We start from the raw sequence: 22,665 nt of genomic DNA, 5'->3' as shown, positions 1-22,665 counted from the left end.
CGGGGTTGAGGGCTGCAGCAAACCATTTCCTGCACCTCCTTCATCTGCCCCTGGAGTCTCAGCTCCCAGAACTGCCTTCAAATGTGGCACCCCACACTAGTGAGCACTGCTGGGGCAGTGGGGAGGGTCTCAGATGCAGGTAGAGAGCTCTGAGGTGGAAAGCCAGGGCTGGACAGGGGATGAGGAGTGACGAACAGAGGGAGCTGGCATGGCCGTTGCCCACCACAGACCACATTCCATGCCAAGGCTTTTAAAGCGCCCATAAGCAAACAACACATTTCATCCTAGAAAGCGACCCTGTGAAGAGGCAGTAGAAGCACAGCTCGTTTCCACTGAAAGCCTGTAAAAGCTATGGGTGTTGGGGGTGCTTGGGGTGAGGTGGGGGGAGTGAGGCTGGGAGCATGTGAACCTCCTGGCTCTGAGGCTGAATTACAAACCCTCCTCTGCCTGCTCTTTGAGACAGTTGGGTATTCTGCAGACATGACGTCACTCCCCTGCCTCCCACTGCGACCACCCTCATTTTTTCAGAAGAGGGAAACTGAGCCAGTCTCCCAGACCCCAGGAACCAGTGCGGCTCCCCCACCCAAGGCCTGGTTGGGCCCTGCATTGCGACTCCTCAAGGGGATGCATTTCCCGACCTTTGAGATATCTGCGAGGAGAGGGTCCCTCAACCAACACCAGAGCCGTGCAAAGCCAGTTCTGACGGCCCCTCAGGTTCCCTGAAAGAGACTGAGACTCTCCATGTGGGAGGGACTGTGGAGTGGCTTTTAAAAGCATATTTTATGAGGTTTAAAAACCACAGAGAGGGATAGGTGTGTTTGTTCCTTGACCCTAAAACCTCAGCAGATACAGTTTTAAATATTCATGGGTCGAGCCAGCAGCAGCCACTCGCTGAGATGCCCTGTTACAGGCAGTGAGTTCGCCTCATGCCCACACTCCCCTCTCCAGTCAATTTCCTAAAATTAGAAAGATCACGGGATGGGAACAGAAGTTGGGAGGCCTCGATTTGGGGCCTCGATCTGCCACTCAGGGATTGGGTGACCTTGGGTACATTTTGCTTTTCTGCTCCTGGGTTCCCTTATCTGTTAACCAGGAACTGGACGATGACTGCTGAGTTCCTCTGAGCTCTAACGTTCAAGGGCAAGTCTAGGGCCCAAGGCTTCCCCTCTCCTTAGGAGAGCAGGCTGAATATCTGCCAGGGCAGAAACATACTCGTGACTGGGTTCTCCTAATTTTACAGCCTAAGGAATGGGTAAGTGTGATTAAACTCTCAGGGGGAATCACTGGACCAGGAGTCAGGGGAGCGCTGGATTCCAGTGTGTGAACTTTGAGCAAGTCTCTGTTTCTCTCTGGGCCTCAGTTTCCTCATCTGAAAATGGAAAAGTTTGTCCTTTATCTTTAAGCTCCCCCCACCCCAGCCCTGACATTGTGATCCCGCAGCAAGACAGGAGTAGGGGGCAAAGGGGCACCCTGACAGTGTCCACGGCCTCAGGTGGGTTCGGACTTTTGCTGAGGGAGAGGCGTCTCTTGACCTTGCCCGGGAGAGTGCCAGGAGCCTGGCTTCCACGGAAAGGGAGCAGGGTGCCTACACCTCTTGCTTTTGAATTCTGTTCAGAGAAATCCTGACAAGCAACATGCTGGAGGGTGGCTGCCTGCTGGCTCTTAAACGAAGCCCAGATGGAGCCATGCACTATTCTACCTTCCAGAAATCCCAAAGCTTTGAATACTCAAACCCTGGAAATCTCAGGAAAGGAGGGAGCTGAGCTTGAGAGAAGGGAAGACCCTGACCCACAGAAAGGCAGACCTCCAGCCCCCTCGCTGCCCTTGCTCTTCTCCAGGTTACAGGGTAGGCGGCGTCCTCCAGGCACTCAAGGAAGTTGGTTACCCAATAGACAGCCATGGAGGAGATCCCATGGGCTCCCTCCACCTGTCATTCCTGAGGCTCATGTATGATCAGTGCAAGCTCTTCAAGCCTAACCTCAGTCCTTCTTGCTACTGTCATTTCCTGCTGATCTCTCCTCAATGGATATAAAGGATAGTTGCTCTAGCATCCTCACAAACCACCCCCACCCCATCTGTCTCTTTGTCTTTCTTCCAGGCTTATGTTTCCTCATCTTTGAGATAATGTATGATTTTATAATTTTTTTTAAGGAGGGAAGCAGGACAGGAGTGGAGGTGGGGACAGGTTCCCTTTCCAATTATGTCTGGCTCAGGCTGGTACTAATGGCAGTTTGCATTCCCTGAACATATGGGCGCCAAGAAGTGAGAGGGAGGCAAGGGATAGAGGGGTTGGGGCACAGTGTGTGTGTGTGGGGGGGTGGCCTCCCCAGCCTTTTCCACAAGCAGTTCCAAGGACCCAATTCAGCTGCAAACAGAGGGATCAGAAAGGTGGTCTGTCTGAGAAATTGTGGGGTTCTGGAGCCCCAAGTCCTTCAGCTCTGGCAACCAGCTCTCTCTGGCCTCAGAGACACATATGATAATTCTTCTCTATCCAGATGGGACTTACCTCTGGGTGAGCAGCCATCACCTGCCCACTCCCTCAGAGCTCCCTGCTCCTTCAGTTCCTTCATGCATGAGTTCAGGGAATCAAACTGGATACCTGCCTTAGCCAAAGTGATCTGAAGCCAGGAAAGCGAAACTGCTATCCTCAAATCTCATGGAGAACAGTTCCAGGCAGATGGAATAGCTCTTTTTGACTTTTACACCCTCACAAATAATTGAGCGATGAGTATATGTATGTACAATGGATAATAGAAACGCCAAACGTCAGCAGGTTTGCTGTCAGGCTGGGAGTGGGAAGGGGCACAGGCAATTCTGGTTTTTTAATGAAAATTATCAAATGAAATGACTGCAGAAAAGGAGCCAGGAGTTCTGAGCACGATCCTGGTTTCGCCCTCTCCTCCTTGTCTATCAGCTATCTGGGGGCCAAGGAATGAGAGATGGTGACCCAGCTGCCACCAGGAGAGAGGCCCTTGCATCTGCCTGTGGTCTTGTCTTCTCCCTCCAGAGGGAGGCAGAGACAGGAGAAGGGAAGAAGGCTTTTCAAAGTTTATGTTACACCTGGTGGTTTCCAACACATGGGGGTGCTGGTGGCAGGTGGGGGTGGAACTGGAGCTGGAGGGTGCCCCCACCTCCGAAAGCCCCCAGCACTGGCATCTAATTTCTAAGCCCAGCAGCTGGAGCCTTGACAATGAGCTCCAAGAACTCACAGTGTTGGAGGCACAAACAGAACAGGTTGTACCCAGACAAAGTCTGCGGAGCTGGCCCAAGAAAAGAGACCAGCAGACCTGTGGGAGTGGCCTGAGACAGAGAGGAGCCCAACTGGAGGATTTCCTGGGCACTGCAAAGGGGGAGGGTTGGGAGAATGAGGTTAAGAGTTGGGGGGAGGGGAGCACTTTGGAGAGGGGAAGGTCGGAAGGAAGAAACGTGGGTGGGAGGATTCTGGTGTTTCTTAATCAAATGCAAATTTAAGGCAGACAGCATGCAAACTGACATGTCTAATTTTTGTGTCTTCAATTTGGGCAGCATTTGGAAAGGAACTAAAGGGGGAGATGCTTCTTGAGAACAGCTTGGCCCATGTAGGCAGGACCTGGTGAACAAGTCACCAGGTGGACGCAGCACGACGGAGGGAGGGCCCAAGGACACTGCAAGGAGACCAAGGGGCATTCTGGAGACGGTGGATCTGGCTACGGAGGAGAAGGGTGGACTTGTGACAAAAGGGACAGGGTGAAGCCACACTAAGGTTCAGGAGGAAAGGTCCAGGAAATACAGAGACCTAAGAAGAATCAGCTGCGGGCTCCAGAGGGTGTAGGCTGTTTCTTCCCCACCAGAATGGGCGCTCCTGGGGCAAGACCCACGTTCTCCCATCTGACTGGTGGATCCTTGAGCCACAGGGCTGTGCCTCTGCCATCAGGACGCAGAGCTCCCATGTTTCTTATCTCAGGCTGGGTCTGCCTGCGGGCAGGGACCATGTCTCCTTCCTCTACAGCCCAATACAGTGGGGGTGGATGACAATAATAAGATAACTATCATTTGCTGAGCCCTTATTATCCACAGGGCACTGTGCTCTGTGGATTACAGACATGATCTCACAGCAATCCTGAGATAGGCATTATTCAGTCCATTTAACAGGTGAGTTATTCAGTCTTTAACAGGTGAGGAAACTGATGCTCAGAGAAGTTAAGTAACTGGCCCAGGGTCTCAGGGCTAGTTAATGCTGAGCCAGAATTTGAACTCAGGTCTAGTCTGATACTTTAGCCCCTATACTCTACTTTTTTTTTTTTTTTTTTTTGGCATGCACAGGCCAAAATCGAACCTGGACCTGTGGCATGGCAGGCAAGACCTCTGCCGCTAAGCCACTGTTGCCCGCCCAGAGCCTGTACTCCTGTGTCCCCACTCCCAGGATTCCGATGGCGGAAGGACGCTAACATAGGATACATAGAGCTGCCACAGACTGCTCGGGTTGAGAGGCTGGGAACTTGATGATTTTGATTCAGAGATACAATTTCAGCAGGAAACCCAATCTCTGCGCAGAGTGTGGGAAAGCGGCAGGAATCCACCCCCTGCCTAGACTGGGGCCCAGACTGGGCTCCTCTGGCTCAGAAGCAGGGCTAGAGCCTCTGTGGCGAATTCCTTCCCACCTCCCAGTGCTAGCCCCTAAGGCAATGTCCTTGGAACCCGGCCCCAAACCCAACACCCTGGCCCTGGCCCCAGCCCTGTGCTCAGGGGAAATAATGGGTCAGCACCAATGCCCTCCACCTGTTTCTCCCTGAGAGAAGGCAATGATGTCTTGGCCTCACTACTCCCCAGATGTCCTCCCAGCTGTGTGATAAGAGGCCACCTGGTGGATTTCACGCCTCAGCCACGGGAGGACCCTTCAAGGAAAACCTTCATTGTTGGCCGATGGAGGAGCAGGGAACAGGGAAGACGTGGGTGGAGAGGACAGGCAAGCCCAGAGCTATTGCTCAGGCTTGAGCCCCTTCTCTGAGAAGTGAGAGTGTTGCCAGGTCTCACTCTGATCTAAATAGAAGCTAGGCCCCTAGTTAAGGACTGGACACAGGTAATGCAGTTGAACAATACTTGCTACCATTTGACAGCGTTCTCCATACCTCGTGGTCATTGCACGTATGGTTCCATCACTTTTTTTCATAGTGTCTGCTCTTTTCTTTTCAGTAGACTTTAAACAACAGTGTGTTGACATATTACCTTAATAACCTTTGACAATGTCAGCTCTTGGAGAACGTACATTTCCTTTCTCTTTGGGAAAGGCCAATCAGTGTTCTACCTCCCGAGGTTCCCTACCCATGAGAAACTGGCTAACCTCTTAGACAGAGGAGGGGTGGCGCAGGAGCTGTGGGCGTCCATTCTGCCATTGGTTTGAGGGCAGAAGAAGCCGGTGTGTGGTGTAGGAAAGGAGGAGGAATCCGATGTGCAGAGCAGAACAGAGAGGAGAGAGAGCAAGGTGATGACGTTTTATAAAGTTGGTTTCCTTCCCCCTGGAAACCGAGCTGATCCCTGCCCTCCAGCCCTGTGAGACACTTACGTGCCCTATTATAAAGCTCCCCTTTTACTTAAGCTGGTTTCACATGCACAATTCAGGGAGTAGGAACCAGAAGATCAGAGCTGAACTGAAATAGCAAGCAATCATTGGAAATGACCAGTGAATGAAGCCCATTGGGATTTCTGGTTGCCATAGGGTCTGCTGAACCCCGATGGTAGATGAGGAAGGACGGGGTGTCTGCAGGCCCATGGAACTAACTTTATTGACCATCTGTGGTGTGCCAGGGGTTCTATACCCTACTCACTCTTCTATTTAATCCTCACAATGACTCCCACATGATAAATCCTGCCCCGTTCTACAGACCAGGAAAAGGTTCAGCAAGGACTATGAGCAGCCGCAGAGCTGACACGAACTGTCACATGCATGACTTCAAAGCTGTGCTCTCTCTAGTACCCCAGCAGCCAGGGACCCAGAGACACACGGGGGCCCCAGGCCAAGGACAAACACCGGAGTCTTAGCACGTGCCCATCTGCTGTAGCAGACCTGCTAGTTTTTCTGGGCCACCAGGACACCTGTGCAGGGTGGAGAAGCAGATGCAGACGATGATGAAATACATCAGCCACTGACCCCACAGAGTGTCTCCTGCCGGGCAGCGGGTCTCAAAGTGTGTTCAGGGGATGTGCGTGGCTCCCTGCACCACCAAACTTCTATAGCAGACCTCAGTGGGACCCCTCTGTTTAGAATAAAAGATTCTGGGCATCTGCCTGGAGGGTGTACTATGCTCCTAAACAGGAGGCTTACTCCTGTTTTTCATTGGTGAGAGGCCTATGGCACAGTGGTTAAGATAGCAGGTGCTCAAGCCGGACTGTCTGGGGGTCGTACCCAGACTCCTCCACTTCTTGGTTGTGTAACCTTGGGGAAGTTCCTTAACCTCTCAGTTTCCTCATCAGTAAAACAGGGATAAAACTCATTAGGTTGTTCTGACGTTCAAATGAATTAATGCATGTGACGTGCTTAGAAAAGTGCCTGGTAGACGACACATAATCAGAACGTGACAGATATATGAGTCCTAAGATCTTCCATGAAGCTAACTCCCCCGTGGATGAAGCACTCTGGAAAATCTAATTGGGAAATCAGGGGCTACTGGCCAAGGGGGAAGTGAAAGGGAAGTCGAGGCCTGAAATACACATGGGTTGACACTTGCAGCATTAGTCAGGTGACAGCACTGGGCCAGCCCTTTCCCAGACTGGAGAGCAGGGAAGTCTAACCCCTAAAGTACCAACAAGGAGGCTCAAGCATGGGCAGTTATGTGGCTTACTCAAGAGCCACAGTTAATGAGTGAAAGTCACGGTCAAAAGGGGCCAGAGGATGGGTGGGCCACGGTGGCTCAGCAGGTAGAGTTCTTGCCTGCCATGCTGGAGACCCAGGTTCGATTCCCAGTGCCTGTCCATGCAAAATATAAATAAATAAATAAATAGAAAAAAGGGGGGGCCAGAGGAGCAGCTGATCCTCAGGCTGGCATTTCAGGCCCTGACTCTCTCTGGCCTTCGTCCCTCATCGCCCTCATCTCTGCCACCCCAGTCCTTTCCTTTGTGTCCACCCAGAAAGTCTCCTCCCCAAGAACCTTCCTGCAGCTCCTGGGCTTCACTCTGTCTAGCACTGGTGACGACACTGTATTGTAACCTCCTGTCTAGGGATCTGTTTCCCAAACTAGACAGCGAGTGACTTGGGAGGCAGGGCACCTGGCAAACAGCTGGCACCCTGGAATGTTTTAGAGGGTAGGAGAGGTCCGATTCTTACAGACCTGGGTTCTCAGGACCACGGTTAGACTGGTTTAGCCTAGTGTTCTAAAATATCCAGAGAACAAGGCGGTAGAAAGCTCCACTTGTACAAGAGGAAGTAGAGTCCAGTGGCTAAATGTTTGACCTTGTTTCAAACTCAGCTTTGCCATGGACTTGTCAGGTAGCTTTGGGCAAACTGCTTGGCCCCCTAAGCTTCAATTTCTTTATATCTAAATCTTGTTTAATAGTGGGGTTACCTGTCAACAAGAAGGCACCAATTGCACCACACTGGTTGTTAAAAATATGAAAAACTCCCACACTAGAAGATAAACAACTGTTTCCTTGCACCCTCGTGTGTTTCTTCTGCCACGCTGGCCTCCTGGGATTTCTACAATCCAGCAACCATGGAGTTAACATATGGCATAGCAGGGAACCCCCCCCCACCCCAGGACTCCCCCAGCTCTCTAGCCTGTGAGAGTTGTTACATATTTTGCATATGATAGCTTGTTATGAGGATGGTAATGAACTCAGCACAGCTGGCAAACAGTGAGTGCTCAATAAATGTTAGTCATTATTGTTTCTAATCTCTAGTGACTCACATCTTTGAGGGTTACGTGGTCCACCCACAGGTCCTCAGAATGAAGAGACTGAGGTACCTGGTCAGAACCCTCAACCAGCGCCAAGGGAGCCGGGAGTTTGCTTCCAAGGAGCCCAAACCTTGTAGCTAGAGTTATGGGATGGGCTGAGGGATCTCAGAAAGGGCTCGGGAGGCCTGGCCTCTAGTGCTCCTTGGAGTCCAGGAGGTGCCTCAGATGGTGGCAGCAGGAGCAGTGGCAGCCTCTCCATACCACACGGCCATCTGAGCAGTGAGCAAACCCCAATGGGCAGGCAGGTGTGTCAAGCAGCATGGGAACGGAGCTCTGTCCCCGCCATAAGGAAGGCCGTCCATCATGGTCACTGCCGGCTACCTCGGCAGTGGGAGCAGCAGCGCTAGCCTGCCCATCTCCTGCCCCAGGTAGGCCTTGTCACCTTCCTTGCTCCTGGAACCCCTTCCCTCAGTGCTACAGTCAGGGGTAGGATGACAGGGGGCCATGGCCAACATTCCAGCAACCACTGGACACCATGTAACCATTCAGGCCCGTGGAAGCACTGACATTCCATGGAAACATTAAGACACTAGGACCTACACCTAATGGTAACCCCTGAACTCTAGGACAATTTCCTGGAGGATATCTAAACTCTATGACAAAAGCAAGTCCTCTATGGCACGACATCCTAGCTCCCATAACAATGGAATCCCTGGCAGCCCCCCGGACATGAGAACTGGAACAGCCTGGTGGTATCCCAAAGGAACAGAGGATGATGAAGACTTGGGTTTAGACTAAAGTCACCAGGACACCTTCACTCCCTGAAGGATCATCTGCTCCAAGTACTCCAAGCTGGCTAGTCCCAATCCAGTCCTCCTACCTTCATCCAAGCAAAGCTGGATGACTGAAATGTCTTCTCCCCATATGCCAAGTATATCCTTTAAATAGCTCCAAACCATTGGCTCCTCCAGGGAGGCTTCCTGGATTGAACAACTAAGCCAGGAGCTGAAATGTGTGCCCCGCCCCTGCCCCCCACCCCCACCCCTATTTACGGTTAACTCTGGATTGCATGTGATTGAAATACTCTGCTGGCTTTTCCCAAATTGGTTTACTAGCTTGGTTCTGCTATGGGCAGCCTGGTTCTAGCTTTCCTGTTGGGTTGAGCATCTGCCTTTGGCAGAGCATCCTCAGGGCTGGGGCAGTGAAGAACTGATCCTGGACGCAGGAGAGCATTGCACAGCTGGCAGAAGGGCCTAATCAGAGCTGCTTCTAGGCAAAGGGACAACCTCTGAGCAAAGAAGCATCCTCTCTCTGGGTCCCTCCAGAGGCCACAAGGGCAATATTGAGACAAACAAATCGATGCACAACTTGACAGACCCTGGGCTGGTGGGGCTCTCCGGTCAGCAGCCTCTCCACGATCAGTGGATGCAGGACTCTTTCAGGGATCCTCAGGGCCAACTCTGACTGCTCTGCTCCACTCAAATGTCTGCCCAGATCCTACAGTTGAGTCCCAGTGCACCACATTCAGGGGCTGCCATGATCCCATCCCAATTTGTCTTTCTGTTCTTACCTCCTATTTCACCTGCTTTTTCACCACTCTTCCAGCTTAAGTTATCATCACCCCACAATCAAGCCCCACAATGACTTCCTCCTTTCCTTTTCCAGCTTCCCCTGTCTCTACTGCCAGAATCTCACCCTTCTTTCAAAACTTGCATCACTTCTCTAGAGCTCCCCCTGCCCCTCGCATACCCACTGCACACGCACACATACCACACAAGGCCAATTCCAGGTCCAGGTGACCTCGCCCTCCTCGGTAGCACTTTCTAACTTTTCATGACATGTACTACACTCTGCCTTATACTGGAAAGAGGAAGGTCACTTATCTCCTCTACTAGACCATCAGAGACTAGCAAGCAAGGCCCGAAGGCTCACTCTCAGGGGCCCAGTGCCTTGTCTGCTTGATAAATTGCAACTGAATTAAATGGAGCCAAATTCAAGGCTTCAGGGAGTCATGAAACACTAGAAGCAAGGAGCTAAGTTCAAATCCTGGCTTTCCTGTTCACTTACTATACTGGCTTTCGGCAGTTTACCTCTTATTCTAGTGCCTCTGTTTCCTCATTTGTAAAATAATACCCAGATCATGGGTTATTCTGAGCACTAAGTGACTCATACGTAAAGAATAAGAACAATGCCTCTTGCTTACAAAGTGATTGATAAATATTAGTTATCATTATTAGATTATTGTATTCCCTGTGACTAAGTTTTTGTTTTTGGAGTGCCTAGAAGGCAGCTCTTTAGACTGGGGACATCAGAGTCCTAAGCCTTGTGGCAGCTTAGGGACCCTGCAGAGAGAAGCCAGGGCCTCCTGGGTGGCTGCCAACTTCCTCAAAAGGGAAGGGCCTATTTAGTGGGTCACCAAGGGCAAAGGGAGCCTGCGTCCTCAGAGACCAAGGAGTAGCCAGCACTTACAGTGTTTTTCTGGGAAAGGAGCCAGGGAGTCTGAAGCCCTGCAGTCACTGCCTGGGGGTCTGTTTGGGGGAAGTTGTTCTGCCTTGGTCATACCTCAGACTCTTTTAAAGCTGTTTAACTCTTGTGTGCGCACGCACACACAAATGTACCTTTAGTATGTGCATATATGCTGGGGACCAATGGGTATGAAAACATTTATATGACCCATCCATGTGAACATATACCATCCAAAGCACTCAACTTTGCTGGGTTATGTCCATTTACCACACAACATATTACCCCCAAACCTCCAGGCATATTTGCCTAAGTATTGCTCTCTCAACATTTCCCTATCTTCTACCCAGCCCAAGATCCCAGTTTACAATCCTGGCTCCTCATGGAAACACGAGTTTATGACATTATTCAACCTCCCAGACCAACCCACACCCAACAGCAACATCCCAGCTGGATAACCTTCAAGATAACTTTGGAATTCCATGGGGACCAACACCGAGAACATTTCGACACACTAGACCTTGGATCTGCTCTTGGTCTTGGTTTCTACATCCCCAAAGTCAAAGAATTTTCAACCATGAGACGCCCAGAGCAAGAGCTGGTGCTCAGAAATTAGAAGACTCTGTGGAGAAACCGCCCACTCCAGTGGTCCCGAAATGTATTATTGAGATGACTAAAATAGATTCCAGGATGGCTCCAGCCCAGGCCTGGCCCCTGCAAAGCCCTGGCCACCTTGCTGAGGTTTGGCTGGAGCTGTGTTGGAGAACTGTGTCAAACATGAGATGTACAACAGTGTCGGCAGTGAGAGCCCGGAACCTACTGGAGCTGAAGCTCCCAGGTATAAACTTGTGATCTGCAGGTGGGCCACACTCTAGGCCTTTCCATCCCCACCCGAGCATCACAAAAGGCCTGAGGAATCTGGGGCTCCCTCTAGTTCCTCATTCTCCAGTACTTAGCTTCTCGCCCCTGCAGTTTTCCAGAGGCATGACACTTGGAAAGAAAAGGTGCCTATAAAAGAGGAAAAGCCCCCTGCTCTATTCCCTCACCCCAAGCACACACTGCTGCACCCACATGTGGCCCACAACAGTGACCATGCTGGCCACACACCTGGCACAACTCTATTCCCCTCCTTGGCCTCCAACTGGGAGGCATAAACGGTGCCTAGGGCATCTTCCTGGTCTGCACCCTGATCTCTGCTGGCCAGAAGGAAGAAACCTGTGTTTGTCGAATGAGGTAGAACTGAGCCCAAGAGGCTCTGGTTTCCTGCCCCCTACAGGTGGCTCAGTGCCCAGGAGGGGCAGCGTGGGGCAAAGTGTGACAGGTGATGTCTGCCTAGATAGCTGATGCAGTGTTCTAAAGGCTCCTATGGGATGGACAGCAGAGCCTGCCCACACAGGGCTGGGGAGCTGGGCCCGCCCCTGGCCCTTCCTGTGCATGAGAGAAGGCTGCCAGGCCCAGGGACATCAAACGCATCTGGGTAATCCAAACAGGGTGTGGGGGACGGTCAGCCAGTGCAAATGAGAAACATGTGGCATCAATTTCCCCTCCACTAGTTGGCTAGCACAGGGTTTCCAGGCAGAGGGAAAAGGCTGCAGGGAGGAGAGCTTCCAGGTTGGGCCAGAAGGAAACTTAACCAGGTCCTGTGGGTCCCCAGCAGGGAGCCACTCTGAGATGCAGACATCATCGGTGGGGGTGGGGTGGGGGGTGGGGTGAGGGGTGGGGGTGGCGGGGGTCCAGGTGGGGAGCCGGACTCCACTGGGCCTAGGATCATCAGGGTGCACAGGTGCAGTTCCTCCCCCTATCAGGTCTTGCTCCAAAAGAAAAGACAAATGGAAGAAAAATGAATGGAGGAGGGGAAGGGAGAAAAGATGAAGGGAGCATGGATAGGTGTCTCAAATATAAAAGATATTCTGTGAAAAGCCTACTAGCTTAATCTGTAAGGACCCAGGAGAAAGTCAGGACCCATGGATGGAAATTCTGGAAAGACTTGGCTTTCCAGCCAAATTCTTGGCTCCAAAGAAAGATCTTTTCTAATAATGAGTGCTTTCCAGGAAAATAAGGTAGTGAGCCCTCTGTCACTAGGAGTGTGTAAACAGAACACCCACCTGCCTATGATGCTATAGAGGGATTAATTTCAGCTTTAGGTGGGTGGTTCAACCAGACAATTTTCCTTTCTGTGGTTCTATGAATTCTCAGGGAAGAGTGAGGGAGGTGGAGTAGTCTGCAGAGAGGAGGGATTTCTCTCTCTCTGGCTATACAGGGAGACTGCAGTGTGCTGCAGAGGTTGAACAGCAGCAAGGCTGCTGAGCTGCAGTTATGGACCCTGCGGGCTCTGCTTGGCCTGGTAAATGCAAGACTGGCACTTCCTTGAGCCCCATGAAGCAACCTGCACCTGCAGCCCTTGGGGTCAGAGATTGTGAGGTATGGACATGGGAGGGAGGGGATGTGCATGGAGGGGCAGCTGCAGAGAAGGGCAAGACTGAAGATGAGTGAAAGGGAAAGCATCTGGCAGCCTGGGGTTGGGGCAGATCATAGAAGGTGGTAGGTTTTGATGTGATTGTAGCCACAGAAGCAGATGGGTGGGAGAGTGGGACAACAGGGGTTCCAGGTGGCTTGGTCCTATCACCTATTCAATTCAGGTCTAGAAGGGTTGTGGTTGGAGCCACCACGGACACTAAACGACATCTCCCTAGGTTGGCTTATGCTTCAGAAAAGCAGAGCAGCTCTGGGCATTTCTGCTGTAGCTATACCTTCTTCCTAGAGCAGAGGAACTGCCCCTAAGACCTACTCATCCATCCATCCCCTAAATCTCAGAGGCAGAGATATGGGCTTCTTGGTGAAGAGGACAACAGCTCTGGCTACAGCAATCTGAAGAAGGCATTGCTCAAAGGACAGAAACAGTACCTGGTGAGGGCCTGTAGAGCACCAGGCCTAGCCCTGGGAGAAAAAACTCTGAACATGCTGATAAAAGAAATGTTCTCCTCAGTGCTAACCTCGGGGAAGGTAGGAGGCCTCCCAGCTCAAACTTTCTGTGCCAATTTTGTCTCTGCACGCATATGCACTCGCCTGCAGGCCCCTGCCCCTTGCCAGAGCCCTTCTTATAGCTTCTGAGAAGGAAGTGCTCCCCTCGTTCCACCCCAAGAGAGTGAGATAGATGCTTAGAGCTCTTCCCCATGCTAGAGTTCGCCACTCATCACTGTGGCCAGTGAAAGAGAAAGGCTACAAAGATGGAAGGAGATGGTGGTGGAAATATTAGAAATAAGGAGGCCTGCTTCTGTTCTTGGCCCTCCCCAAAATGATGGGGTGGCCTTGGGTAAGTGCCACTTCCTCTTTGGCCTTCAGCGTTCTTATCTGTGAAACAGGGGGCTTGGACAAGATAGAACTTTGAAATATGAAGCCTGAGATTCTACAAGCGTCCATCCACTGCTGCACCCGAGGGTGGTAAGTATAGGCAAGCTCTGCCCTCGCTCTCCTGCTGGGGTGGGGGTGGGGGTGGCATCAGAATTGATTCTGATGCAGAGCCTCTGACACAAGGGTGCTGCTGGGTGAGCGCGCCTATTAACCTGTCTACTCTGGGCATCAGCTCTTCTTTGGAGAATTGACAACTCCTCTAGGTGCCTCCCATCCCTCATGCATTGAATAAAAAGGGGGAGGAAAGGGTTTGTGAAACTATTTCTTTCTTCCCTATTCAGAGCATCCCAGAGCACATTCTCTAGTGAAAGAACAACAACAACAAAAGCCCAGCAGCCAGCTGACTTAGAAATGGAGACTTCTTGCCTCTCTTCCTCATTTCTGTTTGGTCCGCACTTGTAAGGGTCTAACTGCTGTCACCCTTACTGGGCCCAGACACTTTCTATGCAAAAGGAGGACCAGGAACTTCAGTCTCTTAGGTTCCTCCACTCCCTGACTCTGGGCTCTCAGCTTTCCCGCTTTATCCCTTTGCCTGGAGGACTGGAGGAGGTGGTGGTAGATAGCCCAATGTGTGGGAAGTCAACAGATTGATTTTGCTTTGAGATTCTTAGGTCCAGGGCCAAGAAGGTAAGAAGACTGGTTTGGAATATTATTGTACTTAGTGTTTAATAACTCTGTATTGCTTGGGACATTTCTAGGTCTATTGCAATCTAGCCCTCCCCCATTCCTACAGGATTAGGACGAGCCATGGGGGAGGGTCTCTTCCACTCACAAATGGGGAAACCAAGTCCCAGAAGAGGTCACAGAGCTTAAACTTCCCACATAGGGAACTCAGTAATGCAGCCTACCATCCTAGTCCAGATACAGGTCAGGTCCTGAGCCGCCTCTCCTTTGAGAGCCAAACTGATACAAACTATCAGGCCAAGGTCCAAAAGCCTCAGGTTTCCGGGATTGGCCCATTTTCCCCCTGAGCACCCACCTCAGTCTTCTGAGTTTCTAGGTTCCCCAATTCCCATCTACTTTGGCAGCTTCCAAGGTGAGGGAAGGGGCAGGGAGCCTGCCCTGACCATCTGGGCCCCAGCTGATTTCTGGGAAGGGGGTGATCAGGTTTCAGCTCTTCCCTTTTATTCCAGAAAGGCTCTTATTTAGGGCTGCCTCCCCTCACCCCACAATTGGGTCCTGGCAGCTTCTTGGGCCGGGATGGTACCAGGGAGTGAGTGTAACCTGACTCTGAGTCTCACTGGTAGAGGAACAAATACCCTGTGTCATTAGCCACCATCCTGAGCTATCAAGGCAGCCATTCTTCTCCCCAGAGGCCACTCAGCTCTCCAATGAGTTTCATTCTGAGACCTGGAACACTTTCATGGACTCTGGGATACTGATCTAGCTCTGTTCCACCAGTCAGCCCACCCTCCACCCATACCCACATCTTCACACAGGAGAAACATCCCCCCACTCCAGCGCCTCTCCCAGCCACCATTAATGCCAACCACTGTCCTCCTAGGGCCTGAACCCTCCCCTCCCCAACCCCAGTTGGAGACAGTCCAGCAAGTGTGCCAAACCATCCCCCACCAGAGGAGTCCCTCCACCCTCAGTGAAGTCAACAGGGCAAGTCTGGTGGTCCATGTCCAGTAGACACTTGCCTTGCTGGGCCCCCCTTTATCAGTTGATGCTCCCCTCCCTTTGATCAGGTCTCCTAGAAAGAGCTGCAACTTAGAGATGAGGAGACAAATGCAGATTCGCCCTTCTACCATTATTAATTCATGGATGACTTTAAGGCCCTCAACCCTTTTGGTCTTGCATCTTCCAACTGTAAAGCGGGAAAGGGTATTCGCTCTTCATCTCAAGGCTGCTGAAAGGTTCCAATGTGAGACGCTTTGAGAAAGGACCAATGCTGAGCAGAGGAGGGAGCATAGCTCTGCCTCTCCCTCTCCTTCCACCCTTCTCCCCTCTCCCCAGGCAGCTCCAGGACTATCTGCTAGGGTGAGCAAGAGGGCATCAGCCAGGTGGTCCAGTGCTGGGACTTCCAGATCTGCTAAATCACCCCAAACGGTGAAGCCTTGACCTTGACAATGGGGCTGTGTCCTCTGCTGTACTGTACTCTGACACTCCTTTCCCCTCCCAAGGGTGACTGCTGCCTCCTTCTCACCCCTCAGTTACAATTCAGCTATCACCTCTTTAGAAGACGCCTGAAGCAGGCCTCACCGTTTCTATCACATATTCCTAATTCATTTCCTCCACAGCCCTTACCAGGGCCTGGAATTTATTTACCCCTTTACCTTCTGTCTCACCCCTTTAGAACATAAACTCCTTGAGGGCACGGCCTGACAGGCTCAAGGTACCCAGCACCAGCACAGGTTTGCAAGGGGAGGCTGCCAGTCTGCTTCTGCCCTGCCCCCATCCCTTTTCCCTGCAGTGGCTGAGGCCTGCAGAGGATCTCTCCGAGGGAAAAGGCTGTTCTTCCCTTCTTCACCCTTCCCTAGTCTCTTGACACCCTGCAAAGCCCATCTCTGGACTCCTCTGAGAGGATCCCTGCTCCGATGGTCCAAATCCTCGCCCCTGGTCAGGGGACCCTCGTCCTGGTCCACGCCGGAGGCTGGGGGTCCCGGGAAGGCTGCAGACGGCCAAGCCCGTCTCCTCCAGCTTCGCGTTCTCCAGGGCCGCCAGGCGAACCCCCCATTCATCCGCACCCGGGCGCACCTCTCCTCACCTCGCAGGTCCACCCACCGCAGCTCGCGTAGGCCCCGCCCCTTCACACGCGCGCGGACACGCCCCTTCCCAGCCCCCAGCGGGGCGGGCGGTCTACCCCGCACCCTGGGAAGCTCTGGTCCCTCGGCCCACATCCCAGCCGCCCGCAACAAGTCCGCGGAGCCACACAGGCCCGCCCGGGCTCCAGGCCTCGCCGCCGTCCTCCCGCGGCCCTGTCCGGCCGGTGCCGGCTCCCGAGGCAGGGCAGCCTAGCGTCCCTCACATCCCGCATCTATCCCTCTGGGAGGGAAAGGGCTCTCCCGGGAAAGCAAGCGCAGTTCCGGGGCCCGCTCCGGGTTTTTTTGCATAGACTCTTCAGGCTCGGAGAACAATGGAGCAGCTCTCTGAGCTTCCTCCGCCCCAGCAAGCTTTGTTCTTCCCTTCCCGCCGGCTCGGCTTCCATTAGCCAAAGAGCAGAGGCTTCCCGGTCAACCAGGAGTCTCGGCGCGAAAGCCCCGATCTTTCCACACGCTCTAAAAACAGCGGGGGCAGGGGTTCGGGGCCTGAGCCAGGGCCGAGCTATAGGACGAGTATCCAGATGCGCACAGCTGGCTGCCCGCCCGCCCCCTAGCCCCAGACGCTTCTCCGTGCCAGAACCCCCACACCCGGGAAATCCTACTCGTGTTCCCACCGGGGTTCCAGAGAGGAAGTGGAGCCTCGGCTTTGCTTCGGGGCCAACCAGCCCTCACATCTGCTCTCCCCACATCTGTCCTCTAGATCCGGGCTCTCACCGGACGTTGCTCCAGCAATGCGGAGCCCTCTTGCCGACAACAGACCACACCACAACTGAGGTCTCCACCAGCCCCAGATATTAAGGTTCTGGGCTTCAAAATTCGAGGAAGCTAAGGGGCTCTATTTCGATAACTGATGATTCCCCAGCCCACCTCGGAAAGACCAGAACAGAACCTGGGTTCCCAACCCATGACATCTTTAAGAAGGCACAGTTAAGCATCCGGAGGCGGGCCAGCCCTGCATATCTGGAGGCAATGCCCCCTCAATAATCTGACCGTGGTCAGGATGGCCTCGCCGGGATTGCAGCGAGAGGGAGCTCGGCGTTCTCCACACCTTCCCCTGCAGCTGGCCAGTGGCAAGCCGGGGGAGGGGTGGGGCGGGGCAGCAAGACTTACCCAGCATCTGGCTGAAAAGCAGCTGCTCCAGGTCACCCAGGACCGTCACCACGAGCTCGGGGTCCACCTTGAGGAAGGCACGCTCTTCCTGACCCTTGGCGGTGGGCACGGGCCCGGAGCCCTTTTGCGCCTTGGCCTTGCTGGAGAGCAGCTCGTCGTCCGACTTGCCGTCATCACTCACAGCCGCCTCGGGCGCCTTGCTGAGCGGTTTGACCTCGGCATAGGGGCCGCGTGGGATCCGGCTCGGTTTTCCCAGGTTGGGAGCGAGAGGGGCAAGAGGGGTCTTGGCGCCGCTCACCGGGCTGCTCTTGGCCTGGAAGAGCGAGTGCTCCGACTTGGACAGCGTCTTGGACATTAGCGGAGCTTCGCGGCCCTTGGGCCCCACCTTGCCCAAGCCCTTGGGCGCCTTGGCCATATCGTCGCTCCATTCGGGCTCATACAGCTGCAGCTTTTTCTCGGAGTCCGTGAGGAACGAGAGGTTGGTGAGCGACTTCTGCTTGCGCAGATTGGAGACGGGTGGCCCGCCGGGGACTCGGCTGTCTACGCTGCCCGACTTGAAGACCTTCAGCTCGGCCGCGCTGGCCTTGGCCATGCTGCCACCGCCCGCAGGCGCCTTGGCGCGCTTGGGCAGCATGCCTCTGCCGTCAGCCGCTGCCGCCTTCCTGCCCGCGTCCCGCGGCTCGTCCGCGCTCTCGTCGCCGCCGCCGCTCAGCTCCACCTCGGGCTGCACGCTCTTGACGCTGCTGCCCAGCATTCTGCCCGCGAGGAGCGCATGGACGATCCGCGCGTCTGCAGGCACCAGGGGGCGGGAAGGGGAGGGGTGGGGGCGGGGAAGAGAGGCGGGGGAGCGGGGAGGAGGATGCGGAGGAGGAGGAGGAGGGGGAGAGAAAGGACGGAAGAAACCAGGGAAGAAGGGGAGAGGAAAGGGGCGGGAGGGAGGGAGGAGGGGGGCGAGCCGAAGACGCAGGGGAAAGAAACGCAAGGAAGGAAGCCGGGGTAAAGGAAAGAGCAAGAAGACCGTGGGGAGATGGGGTTGGGGGTGGGGTACGGAGGAAAGGGGGCGGGGCGGGGAAAGTACAAATTAAAATTTAAAAATCAATCAAAAGAAGAATGGAAGCACCGCGGCTGGGCAGACGCCCGGAGGTGCTTGGGTTCCCCAACCTGCCCGCCGGTCAGTCCCGCGGGCTGTGCATTGCCCGGCAGCGCCCTCGCCGCACTCCACCCGCCAGTTCGAGTAGAGGCTGCAGGCAGCAGCTCCAAGCACTGGAAGGAGGGGAGGGAAAGGGGGGAGCAAACAGGAGGAGGGAGGAGTGTGCGCGAGGGGAGGAAGGTGGGGGAGAGAGAATGTGGGTCTATTTCTGGCTCGGGAGGGGGAGTTATCTGCGAGCGAAGCTCGAGGGGGGCGGATGAGCCTGGAGTAGAGGGGAAATAAAGGATCCGACCAGTTTTTCTGCCCGCTTTCCGCGATGAGGCAGGGAGGGTTCTAGGAGGGCAAGGGTGGTCCCCTGTCACGTCGGGAAGAAAGGATATGTTGGGGATGTAAGTAGGAGCAGGTAAAAGAGACTGAGAGGGCAGTTCAGGATGCTAGAGGGAGAGGGGACCCACGAGGCCTGGGGAGGAGGACTGGAAGCAGAGTTGGGGAGTAAGAACCAGGTGGCTGGTTCCTTGCCACTCCAGACCATCGCTGAGTTCTCCCCCGGAGACTCCCTGTCCCACCTTGTTTCAGTGTTTGAGATTCAAGGCCCCCTTCTGAGCCCCAAAGGTGGGACACAGGGGTAGGACAAGAGTGGCTTGGAGAGATAGTGCTCAGGACTGACTGGGGACAGGGTGGAGACAGTGGAGCAAAGGACTAAGTCTTGGAATCCAAAGACTTCATTCTTGGGTTTTGACTGTATGACCTTGTCAAAGTCATATAACCCCTCTGGGCTGGGTCTCTGTGTTCTCTTACAGTGATCATAATACCAGCTTATATTATAATATAATAGGTAAAAGGACTGTGGAACTCTAAAGCACTGTGCTGAACCTGTAGAATCAGGAGGAGACTCAGCACAGGTCCCTTGCCTGCCAGAGCTTAAGTGGGTTCCCTAGCTCTTCTCTCTCCTCTCCCACCCCGGCCCCAGGGAAGAGGTCAGGGCAAGATGCCGCTGAAGTAGGCAGTAGCTTGCCTAGGACCACCTCTCAGCAGCAGGTAGCACTGCCCATTTCTTATGGCTTCCCAAGTCAGGGTCAGGGTACCTGAACGAGAGCCCCTCAGGTGAGGAGGTATGGCTAGGCAAAAGTGGAGGGGATGTCTCTGAAAGCAGAGTTTGCTCTAGGAGGAGCAGGCTCCATATGGACTCACATACTGTGGGTTTCAGACACCTAAGAACTCATTGCCCTTAGAACAGAATACCCTAACAGTCAGATAATCCCCGGATATTATCCCCAACCCTGCTTCTTACCCCTACAATCTGAAGAACTCTGTGCCTGGGTCTCATGGTTCAACCACTCTCCTCGCACTAATCATCAGAGCCGCATGGTGTGAGAGGTATTTGTGTATGTGTCTATCTCTCGACCAGCTGGTGCAGGAGGTGTCTCTCAGCACCTTGCATTGAGCAGGTGCTGCAACTGTGTTGGTTAAACAGATTCGAAGGCCTGAGCATTGTATCACGGCTCTGTACCCTGCATCACACTCAGGTCCTGGTGGCATCCCCAGGACACTCTGCCTGCATGATCCCAGGACTGAAAATGGGATACCATAAAATCTGCAAGGACAGGGGTCAGAGCAGAGAAGATGTCCTTACTGTAGTACTGAGAATGCGGGGTGCTTGGTAAATAGCATGGACCCTTGGCTGGACCTTAGAAATACAGGGAAAGATAGAGATTCTGCCCGCAAGAAAGGGAATGTCTGACAGGGACTACAAGACAGACAATAAAGACCTGGGAAAATAATAATCTTGTCCCTGTGAAAAGGCAGTGTCACACACATCAACACATTTATCATCACAGGTATGCTTCACAAGTGTATGTATACTAATTACAGCCATGACAAGAGGGAGACTGAACGTGGGAGGGCAGGGACCCTGGTTGCCTCTTCATTGCTCTAATCACAGAGTCGTGCACTTAACTAGTAGATGCCGCATACACATAAATATAAGAATAAGAGATTATGTTGGATCATTGTTCAAATTCTTTGCCACCACCACCAAAATCCAGCCTCTCCCCTCGCACACATCCCCCCCCCCCAAAAAAAAAACCTAACAAACAACAACACAAAGATAGTGCTGACATGGAGAGAATAGATGGAAGGAGTCTTGAGGGCTTCCGAGAATACGGTATATTGTAAATAAGAGAATGGTTCATTACCCCAAAGGAAAAGAGCGAAGGAATTGAGTGCAGCGTAAACCGGAAGGTCCTGTCACTGAGGGCACAGGGCAGACTGGCCTTGGGGGCCTGCACTCAACATTTAGGAAACTTGGGGGTAGAGCCAGGGCTTTCACTTCCAGATAGGGAAAAGCAAACAATAAGGTACTGATTGAAGGGAATGGGGTATTATCTAGAACATCCCAGAACTTGGCCAAAGCACAGAGAGCAACCCAAAAGTGCCAGCCACAGGACTCTCCTTCTGGGCATACATGAAGTACTCGTGTTTACAGTCAAATGCAGGACCCCAGCTCAAGGCAAACAGCAAGCCCTACCTTTGAAGCGAAATCACTGAGTAGACATGACCATGCCGTTCCTTCCCCATCCCACAGGCCACTTAGAATGAAATCAGAAACCATCACTTCTGAAATCCTTGTCCTTACCCAGAGGTCAGTCTCTGATCTACACTGGACATACCTAATTCAATTCCACGGGAACCGCCCCTTTCCTAAAAGTGGCAATTTGAGATTATGGGGATTTCTGCTCTCTGATCCACCAGGTTACAACAGTTCTTGCTTATTGTCTAAACCCAACCTCTTTTCCTGTGTCTAAATTCATCTCCTCCTTAGCAGACAAGCAGCAATTAACGGATTACCATCCTTGCTGAAAAAAACAAAACCACATCATTTCTCCTGCGGTCCATTCCACCCAGCGTGTACTGCTACAGGTGAAGCCTAGTGCCATCTCCCCCAGGTTAATTTGGCTCCTCGTCTCCCATATCGGCAGGTTGGCTCTTCTCAAATAAATCTTCAGAATTGCTATGAAACATATCTCTCCACTTGTTACTCTGCTCCCCTGTACCTCCTTGTCACTGGATACCCACTGCCCCAGGAACCTAATCTTCCTTCTTCCCTGGTTATCTTATTCCCTTTTTTGTTCCTATGCTTTAACCTGGTCTCTTCCCCTTCTCCTTATCCCTCTTTACCCCTCTGTGCCTCCTCTCAAGGGATACCCTATCCCCAAATCCCAAGTCCTTTCTCTTCCTTCAGTAAACAACTCCTGAAATTCTGCTTCCTTCAAGAAGAGAGGGCTGTCCAAAAGAGGGGCACTAAGCTCCCTTTCCCACCATCTAAACCTAAACGCACCCCTTCTACCCTACACAAAACCTCACCCTGTCAGATTATGAGATGGAAAACACTTCTCCATGCTCATCTCCTGAGTTAGTGCAGTGCTGAACCCCATGGGTGTCGGTCCTCTCTCTGTCCACACCAGCACTGGTCACATTCATACTGTCATTCTTTAAAGGGTCTTGCCACAGCCATGTGGTGGTCCCTTTAAGTAATCATCTTGGCATCCTGGAACTTTCAGACGCTCCCTAATGAGACCTCTCCCTCTATCTGGCTCTTTTTTTGATTCCTTCCACATCCCCTTAATTTCCCACCATCCTCTACTACAGTGGGAGTGCTCTGCTGCCCTGGTAACAGCCGTTCCAGCATCAGTCGATAAAGCCAATATGTGCAGAACGTTTCCTTGAGTGATTCCTAAAAAGAGAGGGACCTGCCCTGTCACACCATCCCCAAACCCAACCCTGAGCCCCTCCCACCCTTCCATTCTCCCCTTCCCCACACTGCAAGACTGGCAGCTGGGAACAGTCGGCTGAAGAAAAATCCTGCAATCATGGAGGGACACTGTGATGAGGGCAAAAC

At 53.0% G+C, this 22,665-nt stretch overlaps 1 protein-coding gene across 7 annotated transcripts in view; it reads right to left on the bottom strand.

Annotated features, from left to right (window-relative positions):
• The window catches only part of NAV1 (neuron navigator 1), a 277,062-nt gene that overhangs the window by 167,148 nt on the left and 87,249 nt on the right, over positions 1-22,665 (bottom strand). For 6 of the 7 annotated variants that reach the window (XM_077157383.1, XM_077157386.1, XM_077157387.1 and 3 more), the window contains one exon: positions 17,618-18,406. The exons of the other annotated variant lie outside the window; for it this stretch is intronic. In XM_077157383.1, coding sequence (XP_077013498.1) covers positions 17,618-18,406 — 789 coding nt within the window. The remainder of the gene's footprint in view (positions 1-17,617; positions 18,407-22,665) is intronic. 7 annotated transcript variants of the gene reach the window in all.

Source organism: Tamandua tetradactyla, chromosome 4, assembly GCF_023851605.1.
Source record: "Tamandua tetradactyla isolate mTamTet1 chromosome 4, mTamTet1.pri, whole genome shotgun sequence".
In the NCBI taxonomy this organism is placed as follows: domain Eukaryota; kingdom Metazoa; phylum Chordata; class Mammalia; order Pilosa; family Myrmecophagidae; genus Tamandua; species Tamandua tetradactyla.
Note: the sequence above shows the minus strand (reverse complement) of the source record. Positions and strands in the feature narration are given on the sequence as shown.